Here is a 20,312-nt window from a genome sequence, read left to right on the forward strand (position 1 = left end):
TGTGGTCCACATAGTAATTCTTGTGAAATGCTGGGGACAAAGGCTTCTATATATGTGTGTATCAATCAATCAAAGAAACTTTTAATAAAATTTTTAAAAAATGTGATGTTAGGATGTATGTGCACAAGAAACATTTTTCTGTTGTTGTTCATACTGAGAATTGAACCCTGAGATGCTTAACCACTGAGCCACATCCCCACCCCTTTTTATTTTGAGACAGGGACTCACTAAGTTGTTGAGACTGGCCTTGAAATTGTGATCCTCCTGCCTCAGCCTCCTGAGTCGCTAGAATTACAAGTACGTGCCCTGTGCCTGGCAGAAACATATTATTCTTGATAGAAATGTGTTATATAGTATGTAGGAATACGTGTCCCTCCCCGAAGCCAAGGATAGAGAGAAGTTGAAGAAGTCAGAAATGAAAATGAAGAGGGATAACCAAGTCTTGAAATTTATAAAGAGTTCCAACAGCATGTAGTACTTATATCGTGGCAAATAATTGGCAAATTTGAGGATTTTTGATGGTTTTTGAATACCAAGAGTCTACTATATTTCTAAGGGGATACATTAACTCACTGTTATATATCAAGACTTCCCTTTAGTAGTTTTAAGTATATTCTAAAATGAGGCATGGAGGAGTGGAGGGAAATAGCAACATTAATTCTCAGTGTGGTACAATAATTCTGCAAGCCATTTTTTTAACCATTTTATTTTTAAAGCAGCAAAGAACTGTTCCCTGGTAAATTGCTTAATGCCCACTAGCTGTACATAACAGAGGTAATACAGAAGGAAAAAGTAAGTCCAAGGCAGATTTTCTGCTCTTAAATCTAATGTGCCTTAGACAAGGACTATGATTCAGTAGTACTTCAAATTATTATTACAGATGTCAATCAGTGTCTTCAAGGATTCAATTTTCTCCAGTCCACAACCCAGAAAATGAAGATAGAGCAAAAAGACTAAATGAGTAAAATAAGAAGTGAATACAAAGTCCATGGATTAATGCTAAAATTTTCTGTGCATTATAGATGAAAAATGAGTTTGGTGATCTCATTATTCCACATATGTACTCACCACAAAATCACCTTATTAGCAGGTATTGTAAATCTGCTCTGCCTAAAGTGGATTCGGTTTTGACTAAAATCAATTGGAACTGGTCGGCTTGGGTTTGAAGCAGTTATAATGAATTGACAAAGTGGAAAAGTAGTGGGATATATTGGTGCTGTGAACTCTGAGAGAGCCCCTGGAGTTCAGGAGAATAATCTAAGGGCACAGAAGAGAGTGGAAAAGCCTGCTTATTAGTGGAAATTTTTATGAACTTTTTTTTCAGTCTCAAAAGCCTTTTTTGCCCTCTTAAAGACAACTGTAGGGAGCACAAGACAGTTATAAATCTGTATTTTATTTTGACAAAGAAAAGTAGTTTTAGTTATGATTCTTTAGAAAAATGAAACCCAAGTAGCTATTTTGATAACCTCCACAAACATTAATTTTTATGTTGTATTTTAAACGATGATATTCCCTCTTTGCAATTTCTAAGCACTAACTGACATGATAGAAATGAGAGGTGTGAGAAAGTGTTGAAAACGACTTCCTGAAAGGAAAGAAAAGCCTATTCAAAGTAATTTATCTGAAAGGGTGAATAAAAATTATGAGCATTTTCATTCCCATGTCATCCCATGGTCTGTTGAAACCCCAAATATAATATTCTAAGACTTTACAGAGTAATAGAAATTTAATGATAGTAACTTTCCTTCCACAAATGTTAATATTAGAATGTGAGTCAGAATGTAATTTTTTAAAGAAAATGTGAATTAGACACTTTTATCATGATATTATACAATCTCTTTCCAGCTGGGGACTACCAGAATCATTTAAGTAAAGCTCTGCATTATTACCGCCATCTTCATCAGTAGATATTGCATTTTACAGTGTACAAGGGAGTATGATTGACACCACCTCTCCTCTGAAGGAGCAGACAAAATAAGAAATAAGTGTGTACTTCACCACAGTTCAAAATGGGAAATGCCAAATGCCATAAAAACATATGAATGCAAAGTAGGTGTTGGTTTTGGTTCAAGGAGAGATTGCATTTAGTTAGAAAGCAAAAGAAAAGTTCATGAAAAATATGTCATTCTATAGGACAGGTAGGGTTTGTTTTGTTTGTTTGCCAGATTGTGTGTGGAAGGAAATAGCCTGATGGTGCTAGATTCAAGAGATTTGGGGGTAGGCCTTGTGTCAGAAGCATTGAGTATAAGATGAGCTGGAAGATGGTTGTGAAGGGATGCAAACCCTATTTGTTAGACCATGGGGAAAAAAATCAAGATTTTAAAGTGAGAAATGATTTAAGGAAAGTCTTGGAATCACCCAGTTACCTAGAGAAATGCTATGTGGCTATCAGGACCTTGAGGGAGTTCAGTTAAGAAAAGAATCCAGAAAAGTCAATGGGGTGAAATCCACAGCATTTCACAATTGAGTTAATGAGGGGGACAAATGAAATGAATGACAGCCTGGAACCTGGGAGAGCAGGAGGGTGACAGATCTAACAGTTGAAATCAGAAACCAGAAGGAAGAACAGGGCTTGAGTGTGAGATCATTTTGAACAGGCAGGTGGAGAATTAGTAAGGAGGATGGTTGAAGGTGAGCCTGGGTTAAGGGTGTAGGTTAGAGCTGGGCCCATGGATCTGGCAGTTGGTCCCACTGAGATAGTGGTTGAGATGGGGGGGGGGGGGAATCCGGGGAATTGTGCTGGGTCATTGAGAGTTCATCCATAGACAGAAGAGCTCATCAATAGAGTGAAACCTCCGGGGCAAAGTAACATTTAATATTATATGGAAAGAAGAGGCCAGAAGAAGATGGAAAGACAGGTGATCACAAGGAGAAAAGACCCCAGAGAATGCAATGGTGTACCACAGTCAACAAACACTTCCTCTCCAAGACCAGGTAGTTGTTCATGTGATCCATGTGGTTTCTGTGACAGCTGCTCAATCCCGCTGTTGTAGCCAGACAGGAAATAAATGTGCATGGCTGAATAAAACTTTATTCAAACAAATACAAGTTCCACAGGCCTTGGTTTGCCCAAGGAAGTGGGAGAGTTTTAAGAAGAGGCTGGAAATGAAAATGGAGAGGGATAACCAACAATGGAGACAGCTGTGGAGAGGTCCAGCAGTATTGTGACAGAAGTGGACCTTGCGCTAGGGAATGGTAAGAACATTATGAGGTTATTTTTGTAATATAATGGGAGCAGAAGCCATTACACTGTCAAGTATACAGATAGGAATTGGGGGAAAATGAATAAATTGCATATTATATCTACACAGTACCAATATCCCAGGATGTCCAAAATTGAATTTTTAAATCTTCATTTAGAATTGTATGAACCATCACAGCGGCTCCTGTGGAGGCATACAGCCTCATTAGCAGTAGCATACATAATGGAAGCAAGATGCAAGGCTTCGTCAACACCAATAAGCAGTCTGGGCACTGAGTGAGCTGGCTCGACTCATGGAGTTCACAGTACTTTGAGTCGGGCTCTCTGGTGGATGTTTCTCTCATCATGTCTTAGTATGCTAGAAAAATAAGCCATGTATTTAAACAACTGATATTCTGAAACCACACAAAGTCTGAATATCAATTGTGCAAATACATCATGACAGGCATGCTGCGTGGCCCTTCTTGTCAAAAAGTCCTGGGTCTTAATTGATGACTATGTGTAGTCAGCTTGAACTGATGAAAGAGGAGAAGCTAGTGCCATTTATAAAGCATATTAATATTAATGTCACAGAGGATCCCCACTTGCATACCTCCAGTTGGATCTCAGGCCAATAACCAGAGGGATCCTTATCTTATGACATCATTCAGATCCTGTCTTTCTTCTGCTCAGTACTTGCTGTGACTTCTCATTACATCTACGACAAAGGTCAAAATCCATTCTCTGTGTTCCTTTGCTCTCTCTCCGGATCCTCTACTTTCTACTTTCTCCTTTTGTTGGTCCCGGCTCAGCCTCCTGGCAGGTCTCCCAGCAGACACAACACACACATACCTTTGCACCTGTTGTTTGCTGCCTGAAATGCCCCTTGCCCCTCAAACACAAACAGAAGTACATCAGCTCACATCTGCAGGCCTTTCCCACTTAGCCCCTTCAGGGCCCTGCTCACATGTCATCTTTCCCAAAACTCCCTTCCTGGCCACCATCACTGACACCATCTGCCTGCCTCTCAGCAACCCTAGTCACCTTCACTGCTTCATCATTCTCTAGGGCACTTATCATTTTCTGATACCATATGTGTTTATCTTCATTTATTTACTGTCTCCTCTCAAAGTGAAAACAGAAAGGTTGTCTTGCTCGCTGCTCTTTAGCCACCACCCAAGAGAATGCTTAATAGCTCAGTGGTGTTTAATAATTACCTGTTGACTGAATACAGAGATGAATGTTCTGATCTGATCAAGAAGTAGTGCTTAGCTGGTAGTGGTGCATGCTTGTAATCCCAGCAGCTGGGGAGGCTGCGACAGGAGGATCGGGAGTTCAGAGACAGCCTCAGCAAAAGCAAGGTGCTAAGCAACTCAGTGAGACCCCGTCTCTAAATAAATTACAGAATAGGGCTGGGGATGTGGCTCAGTGGGTAAGTGCCCCTGAGTTCAATCCCTGATACCCCCCACCCAAAATAAGGGTAGTATTTTATATATGATTAGTGTCTGCCTCTAGAAGTATTTTCAGTTTAGGTACTTGTAAAACTGCCTAAAACATTTAAATGGTCCAGGAGATGGGGTAGAATTTGGAAACAGTGTCATATAAGGGTATAGTTAAAGCAGCAGTCCTATACAGTTACTGTAAAACAGGATGCTGGTTGACTTCTAAGTGCCAGGCAGGGGACTCAGTGCTTTGTGTGCATCATCTACTTTCCTGCCCACAACAGCAATGGCAGGGGAAGAGACTGAGGATTAGTGGTGCAAAGTCAGTTGCTGAATGTCAGATCATTGCAAGTGACAGACCAGAAGTTACCCCAAGTTCTTTGATGCCAGAGCCATGTTCTCATCCTAGAGAAGCTCTGTGACTCTCCTTTGTAGAACAATTCCTGCATAAAATGTGCTGGCGGACTCTTCTACCCAAAGATGCCATGAATTTCCCCCTTTCGACTCCCCCTTCACGTCCCTCCCCACCTCACGCCTCCACTGCCTTCCTTCCTAGCATGAAGCAGCAGCTCTCCTAGAAGCCAAGTTTTCTCTAACTGGGGCATGTTTCAGCCTTGGCAGGACAAACAAGTAGGGCATCTGCAAGTGGCGGGCGGCCTGTCAGTAGCTGAAAGAGGAAGAAAAGAGAGCCCAGTGGCATTGAGGCTGCTGCCCACCCCCCGCACCCCAGCTGCCCCTCTCCCCTCCAGCCCTGATGCATGGAGAGGAAGGGATTCAGTTGTCCCTCCTTCTGGGACTTCTGTTTTTTTTTTTGTTGTTTGTTTGTTTGTTTTTTTAACAGTGGCTTGGCTCCATCCCAGGGCCTTACACATTCTTGGCAAGCACTCTACAACTGAGCTACATCCCTAACCCCTCATGCCTGCTAGGAAATGTTAGTTTGTAAGTTTCAAGGTGTGTTCTTAAATGTTGTTGTATGTTTTAATGTCTTTGCACACATCTAATACAGTGACTTACGGAAAAACTTCCTTTTCCTCATGAATAGCTGAATGAGTAGGTTATCCCTAAAGAAATTAGAAGTGTTTAGTCTTTTGACAGCATCAAGGTGGGGGTGAGTGGGATGGGTGTCTCCAGTGGACATGGGTGCCGTGTGTCTGGGTCAGTTTACTGTTAGCTGGGGAAGAAAAAAGTTCAAATGTGTCTTGTGTTCAAGAGAGCCAGATCCGCTGAGGGTGATAGCGCACACCTGTAATCCCAGTGGCTCAGAAGGCTGAGGCCGGAGGATCATGAGTTCAAAGCCAGCCCCAGCAACTCAGTATGGCCCTGTCTCTAAATAAAGTACAAAAAGTGTTGGGATGTGGCTCAGTGGTTAAGTACTTCTGGGTTCAATCTGCAATACCCCCCCCCCAAAAAAAGAGTGAAACATGACATAGAACTTTGAGTGACCTGAGAGGATCCACCCATATGAGCTTCCTGTCAAGTATGAGCTTGAGAGAAGGGACAGCAGAGCTTTGTTTACCTGAGCAGTAATACCAAGTGCATGGCCCCTTGGAATCAAAGAACCCTGCTTGGGCAATAATGATGGATCAAAGATATGTCCCTAATGTCTACAGATACATTGTAAATATTCTGAATTGAAAAGTAGATGATGTACAATGTACTATATAGCTTTTCTTTTCCTTCTTATATTAATGTACCACTTAAGTTTTTGTCACTAAGGGCAGATTGCCACTTGGCAGGAGAAGAACGTGGGTAGGCTGACAGTAACTAGCGCTGTAGTTTGTGTACATCATTACTAGAAAATCTCCGGAAGGACCTGGGAGAGTTAACATGACATTGTGATTTCATACTGTTACCCAAGAAATCACCCCAAAACTTAGTAGATTAAAATAACAATTATCTTATTTGTACATGATTCTGTGTGTCAAAAGTGTGGGGTGGGTTTAGTTGGGCAGTTTTCATGCTGACCTCACAGGGGCCCTTCACATGGCTACAGTCACCTGGTAGCTGGAACGTGGCTGGTCTGACATGGCTTCCTTTTGTGGCCGCTGGCTGAGATTGGCTACTCTGCCTCCAAAGCAGTCTCCTATAGGCTTGCCCAGGCCTATTCATTTGCTGACTAGCTTCTAAAAACAGCAAGAGAGAGGGGAAGCCCAGTGTGCAAGTGGTTTTGAAGCCTCTTCTTGTGTCCCATTCACCAATGTCCCATTGGCCACATCAAGTCATATAGTAAGCCCAGACCTCATAAAAAGTGGCCACGCAAGGACCCAGACACAGGGAGATGTGATACGTTAGATAAATCTTTATAGTAACAGTCTACCATAGCTGGGTATTTGAAAGTTGCATATTCAAATTCAGGTGTGGGGATTCTGTGTATTTCTTCCTGGGATTTTGTCACATGGAATGAAATTCATTCAGGGTACCAGAAACCTTGAACTTGCAGGGGCTGGGTTTCCCAAAACTGATCTCTTTTTCATTTAAGAGAAATAAAATCTCTAAGGTAAATGCTGGATGTTGATAGGTCATCTCCTGTTCTACTTAGGGAAGTAAATTTTTTGTTGTTGTTCTGGTTGCCCAGGTACCTTTTATATTGCCCCCAAATAAGCACCCCAGAGAATTAGGCCTTCATACATAGGCTCAGTTGTGTAAAGACTAATGGAGGTGAACTAGGGTAGATATCCCTATTCCACATTTAATAAAAATAGAGTGGAATTATGGAAGTATGTAGATAAGCTAATCATCTGACCTAATCAGCAATGCAGATTTTAAAAAGCCTTTCTAATTACTTCCTCAGCTTGGCTGAAGGTATGGGTAAAAACAGTTTCCCAGCATGGTGGTAGCAGATGTATTTCATAATATTTGTTGAAAATATTGGAAAGAAATCCCCAATTATGATACCCTAAAAAGTACATCAAAAAGGATATCTTGTTTAACATATTTTATACTTTCAATAAGATATAAACATAACATAATTTAGATGATCACAACTCTCACTCAAGTTATTTGAAGTGTTTCATACAGTTAGACTTGAACTTTCAGAGCCAGATTGTTTCTTGGTTCACTGCCTATATCTTCCTTGGTTTGTATTACTTATGTATGAGAACTCCAGCTGTTTTGAACAAAATGACACTTCTAGAATATTCTTTTTCCTTTGGCTATTTGCTAATTAGATACCTTGGCAAAGGCATCTTTGTGTGTGATGTTGGGACAGCTTTAAATGTTACATTGTTGACATTTACAGGCATATGTAATACCATACAATATGGTATTCATTTTCTTGGCTGGCTTTGAATAGTTAGGAACGGCTGTTAAATGAATCATTCTAGAACAGGATTGCCCAGAAAGAAACTATCTATGAATTTTTGGCTGAAATGCTTGTATCTTCCCTGAATCCTGAGCTGGATAGTCATCCTTACTTTCCATTTTGAGCTGCTCAGTGTCTTCCCAGTATGGTCATGCTTTGCTTAATGATACTTCAGCCAATCACAGATCATGCATACAGTGGTGGTCCCACAGATTATTTTGCCTAGTGGCCTCTTAGCCGTCTTAGTTTTTGTAAGCACACTCTTTAATGTTGGTACAAGAATGAACTCGCCTTTCTCAGAATCTAGCCATGTCGTTAAGTGATGCAGGATAGTGTATTCTTTTAATAAAAGTTAGCTGGAGCCAGTTTCTGTTGCCTCTGGCCAGAATAAATCTTAACGATATGGTACCTTCAGTGCTATTAGAGTGACTGAGAAGTTAAGCTCTATGTTATCAGGTGGTGGTAGAACATTTTGCTTTTTCTCTCTTCTGAAGCATCTTCTCTAGGGATCAGAAGGCAAATAAAGTCTTTTGCCTTATAGTGAGTGCTACAAAGCAAACATTCAAAACCTCTCAATGGATTTCCTCCATGGTTCCTGGCAGTTGGAGTGAAGGCTATATTTGAGGAAGTTATGAGGGCAGTCACATGACAGCGAATTATTCTTACTTGAGAAAAAGGCCAAAAAATATGTATGATCCAGCCTCTGACTGAATTTCTTCATTAGTGACTGAATTTAGGAGACGAGTGATTGAACTTAGTAAGGTGTAACACCTTTCTACATATAGACTCTTAGATCTGGGTACTATTGAGATTTTATACTAGTAAATTCTTCGCCGTGGGAGACCAATGCTCTTATGTATTCTAGGATATTTAGCAATATCCTTGACCCCTTGCCCACTAGATGCCCTTAGCATCCTCCCCTTCCCCACCCCCAGTTACAACAAACCAAAATGTTTCCAGATACTGCCAGGTTTTTTTTTTTTTTTTGGGGGGGGGGGTGAGGGGGAGGCAAATTTGTCTTCAGTTGAAATCTACAACCTTAGATTGTTTAGATTATTTTCTCTTTAATTCATCCAGTGTGTGTTGATCCCTTGCACTGTGCAAAACACATTTTGATTTATATATATATGTACATACAGGCAGAATGTTTGTCATATACACTAAAACACACTAGTTTCAACAGAAGCCAGTTCTTTCCAATCAAGTTTAATTAGGGATCTGTGGGAACTCACTAGGTACAGCTTTTCTAGCCAGAATGTAAATATTGTGTATAATCATAAGAAATTGCCTGTTTATAAGTAAAAATTAGTGAAATATCAACATTTCCATATGGTTCTATATAATGTATGATATATAGTAACAGCAAAATGAGAAAAAAAGAAAGATGCCTTTTTATCAAATGTCATTCTAACTGTGATTTTACTTTTTTTTTTTTTGTACTGGGGATTGAACTCAGGGGCACTTGACCTCTGAGCCACATTCCCAGCCCTATTTTGTATTTTATTTAGAGACAGGGTCTCACTGAGTTGCTTAACATCTCACCTGGCCATTGCTGAGGCTGGCTTTGAACTCCCGATTCTCCTGTCCCAGCCTAACCATGATTTTAAATCCATGTACCCAAACATTGTAACCATGATTTAAAGTACATTTGCTTTCCTTTTTCAATAGTGGTGTTTTTGGAAGTCTTACATCGATGTCTTTGAGGAGAACAATCTGGACTGGATCAGGGTGGATTGAAGTTTTATATTTTAACAACACAGTTATCAACTAGTGCAGTACTTTTAGTTGAGAAAGTGTGCTTACTTGGTTCTTGAGGTGAAGGCTGATGGGAATTCTAGGCAGTGGTTGCTAAAATTGTCCTACCAGAAAGAAAGCAGAAATGAAATCTAATTTAAAACAACATGAGCAAACACTTTACATTTTAACAGAAACCTCTCATTGAAAGGATCCGATGATGCTGGTCAACAGGGTCAGAACATCAGTTTCTTGCTTTGGCAAGTTTATAGTTAGAGGAAAATCTTACCTGGAAATGCTTGTTTTGAAAAGTAAGTCAGGATGGAGATGAAGAGCACTTTCTAGCACATACAAACAGATATTCCGAATGCTGCCCACCTCTGCCATTTTTATGCACACAGATCTCCACGAACTTCAGAAAAGAACTGTGAGACAGCGGCTCACTCTAAACAGGAAAAGTACCTAAAACTTTCATCCGTGCCAACTTTGTTCTCTTTTAAACTTACTATGAGGAGCATGAAGCAAATAATACCTCCTGTACCTCATGCTCTCTCCCTTTCAGGAAAAGTGCTAATGAGCAGTGAGGTGGCCAGAAGTCTGGCAGCAGATTCAAGGAGGAGGAGAAACCAGAGGTTGGGACAGTAGCTCAAGAGCTACATAATCAGCTTTTGACCACCCGGGAGTTGTAATGTTGCAGATTTTATAGTTTCTCTTCTGTCATCGCACACTGACAGACACTCTTGATAGCAGATGTAGGTTTGCAAATCAAATGAACAAGGGGAAAAAAGTCAGTTGAGTGCTCAGTACATGAAATACATAGCTTTTGCTAATTCCTGTATTGTCTAGAAAATTCCATTTGTGTGATAATGCACAGAAAAGATATTCCATGCTTGATGTTGGTCCAGGGCAAGGTTAACTTCTGCACACTAATTTTAATTCATTATATATGCCTTTTTTTCCCAGCACAAATGGACCCCCGAGGCCTATCTCCCAGACAAAGTAAAAGTGACAGTGATGACGATGACCTGCCAAATGTGACCTTAGATAGCGTTAATGAAACTGGATCTACGGCCCTTTCCATAGCCAGAGCAGTCCAAGAGTAAGTATCACGTTCTCAGGATGAAATAAGAATTGCCAAGGGGATCAATGGAGGCTGGGGCGCTGTAGCATCTCCAGTTCCTCATAGCTGTCATTCTAGCTGTGAACCGGCACACCGATCCGCATCTTTCCACTCAGCCTGTGCCCTTTGGGAAGAGATTAGGGCAAAAAAATGGAGTGTCTCAAAAGAGTTGGAAGTTTGTGTTCTGAGTAGATGTGAAATCTTTGTGCGTCTTTCCTAATACTTCCTGCATCCTGCGTACCTCTAGTGGTGGAGGGGGGATTCTTTTTGAATGTCACTATCCGATTATCTTCTTCATTATTATGCACGTACAAAGTCAAGGGAAATAAAATGTGGCACAAGTCATGATCTTGTTGTAGTAAGAAATTACAGAGGAGCTTTCCAGAAGATTTAAACTCGAAAGATAACATGTTAGCCCTTTGAAAAATAGGGCTCATGTGTCATTTTTAAAGGGCTTCTTTCTCTCTCACCCAGATCATGGGGTTAGAGCATGGGCCTTGGTTATTGAAAAATAGCTGCTTTTCTATCAGTGTCAACTTTGGGAGTAGACTTGAGCCCATGCCAGTGCATTTCTCTTTTTTTTTTCCTGTAGAATATCATTTTCAGCTTTAAATTATAATTTACAAATAAAATTGTATACGTTGAGAGTTTACAATACACTGATTTGATACACGTATACATTGTGAAATTTTTTCACAATCAAGTTAATTCAGTCCATTGCCTCACATGGTTACCTTGTTTTTTGCTGAGAATGCTTAAGATCCCCTTAACAAATTTAAATTATAGAGAATTATTAATGATAATCACCTGGCTACATAGCAGATCCTCATAACTTCCTCTTGTTTTATAAGTGAAAGTTTAAACTTTTATTTTGTATTTTTAATTTTATTTTTATTTTCCATGCATAAGTGATAGCTCTCTGATTTGCCTGGCATATCCATTTTCAAGCCACAGTATTTCATGTGGCAGTATAACTGGCTTGTCTTTACTACTATTATGAAAGTTACATATGTATATTAAGCGATGCTGAATTTATTATTCATGTCAGTGATTTTCATTAGAGGATCAGTAAAGAATACACTGAGATGTGACCTGGGAAGCCCTAGGATGCCAGGAACCATCAATAGTTAATAAACCTCATTGAGGTCTGAGTACATGTGTGTAAACACTGAGAAGTGCTGGTACAGTAGATGAAGCAAAGAGACTATTCTACAGAGACCTGTTAATTATATACGTACTTCAGAACTTACAAGAAGATATTTTTAAAAACTGTTTTTAGAGAGAAATTCATAATCTTTGCTATAAAATTTGTAAAAATTCTGCAGGAGGTTTGCTCAAAGTTAACTTTCAATGCGTACAATTGTGTCCTTGTCTTTCAGCTCTTAACTGTCTTCTCAGTTCTTTAATGTGTATGACTGTTCCACTGTTGATTTCTCTTTCCTCATTTTGTTTGCTTTTATTCTTGATGTCTTCTGTCAACTCAAAAACTGTCATAACCCAAAACAAAACAAAAAAGAACAAAACAAAACAAAAAAACAGCCTTGGCTTTCCAATACAATATCATTAACAAACTCACATACTAAATAATAAAAGGATAAAATATCAGCCTAGCATATACATAATTAGAGGACTTGGGAAGATATCTGTTGATCTGCTTCCAGCACTTAGAACACTTTCCTAAGAGTGTTAGGTTGAAAAGGATGGCTATAGGTAGAAAGGCAAAAAAAAAATCAAGAGTTTTCTGTGTAATGGAGGTAGCAAGACTCAAAACCCTTGGGCAACTAGTTTATGTTTGTTTTTCCAAGTCAAAACTAAAGGTGTCATGGTCTAAGAGAAATTCAAAGTTATGCCTGCTTCTTCTCTGTTTGGCCACCAGTACTGTCAGGAATGAGAAGGGGAAGATGAGAAAGGACGAGGACACTTAGGAAGATTGACACTTAGGGTCAAACTGTCTTGTTCCAAACCAGCCCTCCTGTTGCAGGGCACTGACCAGACAGTAAACCCCAGGGTAAATATCACAGACTGAAGCTTTTTTCCCTTTCCCATTCAGTTCAGTCCTGCCTCATACACAACCATTATACTTTGCATTTTTAATCCAATGCTCTATGTTATTGAAATTAGTATGTATAGCATAAACTTTAATATGCTTGTAATTTTTTTTGCTAAATGTCTAGTACTATGCATTTTACTGTTTTTTAAAATGAATTTTTATTAAATCTTGAGTTTAAAAGTGTTTACTTTGATTTGAAATGTAGAAGTTGTTAACCAAAGTTCATTTTCTCCCTAGATATGCAGATGTGTCTGTTTAGAAATAAAAAGAACATGACTGGGTGGTTAGAGCAGCAACCAGAGACACCCAGATTTATGTAGGTCTATAGAGTGAGGATACTGAGCTATATGCCTGAACTGATCGTTTCCACCATTTTCATTGATAAGCTTGATTTCCACTTATCAGCTGAGCACCAGTGAAGTCAGATATGTTGGAAGAAGTGGCTGCAAAGAGGCCCACAGATGGGATGGTCCCCTACCTTATTTCAATATTATTGAGACTATTCAAGTCAGAAATCCTGTGTCTAGTAATTCTGACAAGGTCAAATACTAGCAATTCATACAACATCTGTTTTGGTTTGGTCTCATTTTTTTTCCCCTGATGATAAAATAGGGTCATTACCTTTAACAACTTGACAAATGTAATTATGAATTAAGTGTTTAGAAAAAGAGGGATAAAGGCACATGGCTAGAGCAAATTATTATAATTAAGTCTAATCCTAGATCAAATAATGATGTTTTTTAAGTAGGTAAAGTTTGGCTTTGTTACCCAGAACCTCTCATTTTCAACCCCTTCTCTTAATTCCAAACCTTCATAATCTTCATTTTTAATGCAAGTAGAATAATCAAGTTGTATCACAACAAAATATAAATAAATGAGTAATATCTGAAAGAGGGCCCTCCCTAGAAGAAGTTCTTCCTTACTGGGATCAAGTTAAAGAATAAAGGTTTAGATATTATAATTTAAATAAAAGTGTGGTGGCAGGGGAGGGGGAGGGTGGAGGAAGACGCCGAGGAAGCATATTCTTTCCCAGGTCAATCCTTGCAAAATTGGGGAATACATGTTACTGACTCACTCTGTTTCTTACTGGCCTACTCTCTTGGATCTTGATTATAATTTTGAGAGAGGATCAAACACAATCTAAATTAGTAGCTTTAGATTGGGGATTTGGTGAGCATCCCTAATTTTAGCACCTGTTAAAGTGACACTCTTTTTAAACGACTATGGTCAATTACATTTAAGCTAATTTAGACCCTTCAGCATCTTCCTTCCATATTTTTATTATATTGCTTATGTTTTATTATATGGCTTTATTATGTGACTTTTATGAAGAGAAACAACTTGTCAATTTCTGGAAACAAATTTCCCTTTAGCACTTTTTTCTCATAAATACCCCTTGACAGAATAGATAGGGAAGCAAGTTCGATATTGCTTCCATCAGACCTGTCCTTTACCTGGCTCAAACATCACGATTTTTTATTTTTTCTATATTCAAACATCGTGGTTCTTAATTTGGAAAATAATGATCAAAGAAGTCTGAAATCTTGGGTTTCTTTTTTCTTTCTTTCTTCCCCCCTCCCCACCCCCACCACCCCCACGCCACCATTTTTCTTATTTAAAATTTCTGAAACAGTTAACACCCTTCTGTTTTTTTCTTAATCTCCTCATGATGATTATGTTAATACCTTTTAAATTACAGTAGATAATATTAGAGATGAGGAAGGAAAGGAAACAAATTGCTGAGAGCATATTTTTGGCAGAGTTTAGGAGAACTCATATAGTTTTTTTTTAATTTGCCTCATACTAGTGTTTTTATCCTGCAGAGAAAGAAACAGAGGCCCAGGGAGTTTTCTATCCTTAGGTGTCCATAGCAAGTGATGTGCACTGTTCATGCCAAACTCCTTTGACTACAAACCTATGATCCTTCATGATGGGGTGCCCACATTCCCCTGTTTTTAGTGTTAAAGCTTTAAAAATGTTTGTTATAATTAGCTGAAAATAGTGTGGTGTTTTTTGTATTTCTTTTGTTTTTATTTTTTATTTTTTTAGCTCTGAACTCCAACAAGCATACAACTTATGTGATACCATTTTAGATTCTAATCTTCAAATTCATTGTTATTTTAAATGTAACCTGGTTTAGGAAGAAAGAATTCTGTCACAAATACATTCTCAGAAATAAAAAAAAAAAAAAGATTTAGCTTCTTTTTATCTAAAATCACAACATAATATTGGAATGTGAGGAAATGAAATGCAAAATGAGTGCTCTTTAGGTAAACATTATTGTTACTGTTATTTCAATTTTAAAGACTATTGCTGAGAAAATAATAGGATTTCCAGAGTGTTTTAGTATAGCATAAATGCTGATACTTCCAAACCTCCCTGATCAACATTCTCTTTAGAACTGCTTTCTGCCTGGCTGTGAAGGGAAAAGTTGTCTAACGGTTGAAAGGGTCCTATCATCTTATTTTCAAGATTTGAGAATGTTTGGGTCATGTGTCTTCTCTGCTGATAAGACTGAGTCAATTGTGCTTTGAGGAAAAGCGAGGGAGAGAGGTCATGCATTTGTGCTTTAAATTCTATGAATTAGGTTATTTCAGATTCTCCTAGATGCCTCCCAGACTTTTGGCATGCAAAGAGGCTGAATTTTCACTTAATAAGCCTAATAGGTGTGGGACACTTTCAAATCCCCACTTTAGATCCTACAAAGAAATGCTTTGTGACGGAGATCTGTTGGTGGAAGTGTAGCACTCTAATGGCGATGAGCATCTTTTCTTTGCTGGTGTGAGGCTGCTGATGGTAAATCAGGGAAGCTTCCCTCTTGCCAGGCGAGAAAGTGCTATTAGGTTGCTCTTTTTTTTTTTTAAGAAGGTCAGGACTTGCTGCGAATGAATTCGGATAAAATCTAAAATTGATGCTTGGCCATCATCAGCCCAGAGTTGTTCTAAGCCTATAAAAATTTTGTGATGACTTAATAACCCAGTCTTGGGTATTTAAGAGAAAGCAGAGAATCCCTTAAAGCCATACATAGTTCCTTTTATCTGTTTTCATGGGACAGTGTTGTTCCTTCTTTTAGTAAGAAAAATGTAATGATTAAAAGTTGTCACTTAATACTTGAATTGTTCATGGATTACCAAATTAAGTCATGTATTCATTTGACAAGTCATTCATTCATTCAACCCCAAGTTATATGGTAGATATACAGAATGAATGACTCATGGTTCCAGACCACGAGGAGCTCATTCATAGTCAAAGTACATGAGATGAAGTAAAGCCCAATGCGATAAAAGCGTGAGGTGTTGCCATTAGAGAGCAGAGGGAGACCACCTAAGTCAGATGGGAGGCAATAAGGGCACAGGCATGTGGGAGCCGTGTGCGAGTTCATGACGACTGTGCAGAAGTGAGGGAGGAAGAGACAAAGCTGCTTAGAGAGATAGATAGGAACTTGATCAGGAAGGACAAATTCATTCTGAAGACAGTGGGGTGCCACCAATGGCTGTGAAGCAGAAATGGCATGATCAACTTTCATGATCATACATACCTGACTCAAGGACACTGAGTATGATTGTGCAGATTGAGCACTGTCTGTCCTGAAGGGTGCCATTTACATCCTCTAGGACATGAACAGTGCAACAGGGGTCTTCGGCCTCCACAGTGAGACACAGGAGCTTGTGGTACAAACCTTATGTATGTGACATGTATCACATTTTTGACTTTCCAATTTGTTGAACTCTTCAGAGGGCAGATAACATGTCCTAGACTTCTTTTTCTCTCCAAAGGTAGTATCGTGCCTGGTCGGTTTTTAAAGACTAGAAAAAGCATCAAGTAAAGTAGACAACCACCAGTCTCATGTGCTTGTTTTGTAAGAGAGGGCTGGAGGAGACAGACAATAAGCATGTAATCACAATATGTATCTGAAGAAGGGAAGTGTTATACAGGTAGAAGGAGGAGAAGATGGGCCAGGTTCCTGTTTCATGTAAGTTATTTAGACATGAACACTGATATGTGAGACCCAAAGAGGTATGAGATCAAACCACACAGGTACCTAAAGGAAGGGCATCCCAGGTGACACATGCAGAGGTTCCAAGGCAGGAGCACTCTGGAGTGAATAAGTGAACAAATTTGGTGACCAGCTCGAGAACATGAATCATGATTTCACTTTATAGAGGACACTGAGCTCCATGTCCCTAGGAGAGGCAATCAGGATTGAATCTATTTACTCACACATGCTATTATAAAATTTCTCTTTTTTGAAGGGAATTTGCAGATAGTTGTTTAACTTCCTCATCCCCCAGGTCATGCAAAACAACTCTGTCTTTTAAAACATTTATTTACTTTGTATACTTCTTTTAGACCTGGATTCCAGAAGGCATCTAGTTAGTTCAACTTGTAGGCAATTTATTAAAGTACTTAAGTTGTTTTAAAAAGACACCTACCACATATGTGCAAGGAAAAATGTCCATACTATTGTGAATGTAATTATTAATTAAAGTAATAGTGTTTCTATCAGTTTATTCCTACCCAGTGGTTTTATCAAGTGTATCTTATTTTTTCTCTTAACAATGCATATTATTTCCCCTGACGAGTCAAAACTGACAACTACACTGGATAGTTTTGCACATACTGTTATCTCCTATTAACCTTTAGGTACTTTTATTACTAAAATTGATACAACTTTAGTTCAAAATGAGAGCTTCTCCTTAAAATTCTTTTGCATGAACTTTAATGATCATTAAAGGATATCATACGAAGACTGCTGAACAGATGTTGCTGTTTTGAGAGCAACTTGTATGTCTTATGTTTACGATTAGCATTTTATACTCTATGCATAATGCTTAAGAATCTATTTGACACCCTCATTCCATAGACTGTGTTTTAGTCTCCCTAGCCATTTGGAAATCACTGGGTTAACTGAATGTTGGTTCTTTTTTTTTTTTTAACTGCCATGCCTCGTTCTGTTTTCAATTTTTTACTTCTTGATAATCAATTTAAAAATTGAAATCAACTTTTCAAAAACAAAGTTTTTGATTTTTAAGTAGGAGGTTCCAAGTTACATCATGGATATAATTAATGAGCTTTATTAAATACAGACTATTTTTGCTACTTTTATATTACATTTAAAACTTAAAGTTAGTAATTTTTTTTAAGTTTTTAATATTTTTATTCAGAATTTATATTTCTTTTTTTGAGGATTGTCCATTCATGTCTCTTTCCCATTTCCCCATTGTATTTTTTTCTTTATTTATTTTTTTACATTTTATGTTGGTCATTAATCCTTTGTCATGCATATTTCAAATAAGTGTTTTTCCTTAAAAAATAAAAAAAAAGAAAGAAAAAGAAGAAGCCAGTACCAAAGAAAGTTGGAACTACTTAGTGCCGGAACCACTTAGTGCCACAATTCCCAGTGCTCATGTGATTCTTAAAGTTAGTAATTTTTAAGAACTCTAAAATGTGATGGTATTTCATGTGGTCATACAACATATTCTAAACTGATAGCCTGTATTAATTTGCTTTCAGTGGTGTGACATACAACTGAGAGAGAGCTTCATACTGCTTTTTCTTGGCAGATGTTCTACCTCTAATCATTTTGCAAACTTATTTACACCAATTTTATTTCTTACATATATACTCTTAATCGGTATAACTGGTGAGGGAAGGTAGTCATTTCTCATGCATTTTTGATGTGTGTTGACACAAATACTCAGTGATAATGTTGAAATATTAATAAGCCTCATGACAGGTTCCCAGAACCATTCATCACTGTTTCATTTAGTCAAAGCACACAGGAGGAAAACAAAACAGTAATATGTTTGAAATTAACCCAGTTCACCAGGATGTAGTTTCTTTTATTTTCTAGTCAAATGCTCTGAACCCTCTCTTTTTATTACTCAACATGAGTTATAACCATTGTACCATTATTTTCACTTACACACTTGAATCTCATTGAGTACTCTTACGTACATGCATCAAATAGAAGTATGAAATTGAGGGATACCCTTTCAGGGAGATCCTGCAGCCAGCTGAGAAGTCTGATATAGAAAAAGATAGCTTAAGGAAGAGTGAAACCTACCACTTTTACTTGGTAATCTGCAGCAATATTTTACCATCTCTTTTGATAGTCACATAGCCAAGCGTAGTTAGCTAGTTTGGATGTAGCACATCATGCATCATGGCTTACCTAAAAAATAGATTCCAAGCCATGTACACATGGTAAAGTAAAAATACCTACAAATTTTGAGAATATTCCTGCTTAATCCAATGCAAAATTACTAGTGTTAGGGAAGAATTCCAGACTTTAACATATAAAGTAAAATAAAATTCTGCCAAAGTTAAATTTTAAGATTCCAATGTATCATTAGCATTATTTATTCCTACTTGCAGAAAAGCAAATCTAATATGTAAAAATTAATGCTTTAAGGCTGGAGTTGTGGCTCAGTGGTAGAGTACTTGCCTAGCACCTGCAAGGCTGGGTTTGATTCTCAGCACCACATAAAATAAATAAAGATATTGTGTCCATCTACGGCTAAAAATGTTTTTTAAAAATGCTTTGGCTTAGTGCTTTAACGTTAACTTAAATGTAATTAGGTATTCTTAGCTAAAATGATGACTTTATCAGCCTAATTTTAATGGAATGAAATAATATTGCCAGATAAAATTCTGGATCTTTCTTAACTTACATGACCAAGCCTGTGGGATTGGAAGTATATTCAGGGTTTAGGAGTGATTACTAATGTACTTGTATTTTTTAAGAGACTATTTGTGGAAAACAATCCAAATGAATGAATTTACTATTTTTCTAATTTAATTTCCTAAATTTTAGCAAATTGTACTAACATTCTTTTATAAAATAATGTTTCTGGTGGTTCTCATAATTTCTTCTCCTTAGACCCTCCTAATGACATATTTTAAAAAATCAGTAATAACAGGTAAATTTATAGCATTGTGACATAAATTCTTATCTCCAGGGTTTGGATGCCCAGAAATGTCTTGTGTTGCCAAGTATAATAAAGTGGAATTACTGAAATACAGAGCTTGACAAGAGGCCTATTCCAGCTGCATAAGCAAACTCTGTGAAATTTAGTTTTGTTCAGTCTATAAACTCAAATTAACATTGCTCAGCCTCTCATGATATACAAAATAACTGTGTGTGTGTGTGTAGACAGATAGATAGATATCATTAGCTATTGTGCCTTTTCCTCCTGGTTTCTAGAATTGTGTAACCAAATGGGGTATAATAGTGACAAAACATAAATAAAATATAAAGCTGAAACTATCATACCCGGATGATTGAAAACAAAATTTTTGAGGTAGAATTCCATGATCTTTCAACAGAAACATATTTTAGTCTTCAATTCCATATTCATTCTCCATTTTTGTCTTATATGTAAGTAAATAAGATAGATGTGAAATTGATGCTTATAACCGTCCATTGTGGGGCTGGGGTTATGGCTCAGCAGCAGAGCACTCGTCTTGCACGTGCAAGGCCC

At 38.1% G+C, this 20,312-nt stretch overlaps 1 protein-coding gene across 6 annotated transcripts in view; it reads left to right on the forward strand.

The window, feature by feature from the left end:
- Klf12 (KLF transcription factor 12) overlaps positions 1-20,312 on the forward strand; it is a 438,598-nt gene that overhangs the window by 301,316 nt on the left and 116,970 nt on the right. For all 6 annotated transcript variants that reach the window (XM_071611451.1, XM_027938085.2, XM_071611450.1 and 3 more), the window contains one exon: positions 10,622-10,757. In XM_071611451.1, coding sequence (XP_071467552.1) covers positions 10,622-10,757 — 136 coding nt within the window. The remainder of the gene's footprint in view (positions 1-10,621; positions 10,758-20,312) is intronic.

This window comes from Marmota flaviventris, chromosome 4 (assembly GCF_047511675.1).
Source record: "Marmota flaviventris isolate mMarFla1 chromosome 4, mMarFla1.hap1, whole genome shotgun sequence".
In the NCBI taxonomy this organism is placed as follows: Eukaryota; Metazoa; Chordata; class Mammalia; order Rodentia; family Sciuridae; genus Marmota; species Marmota flaviventris.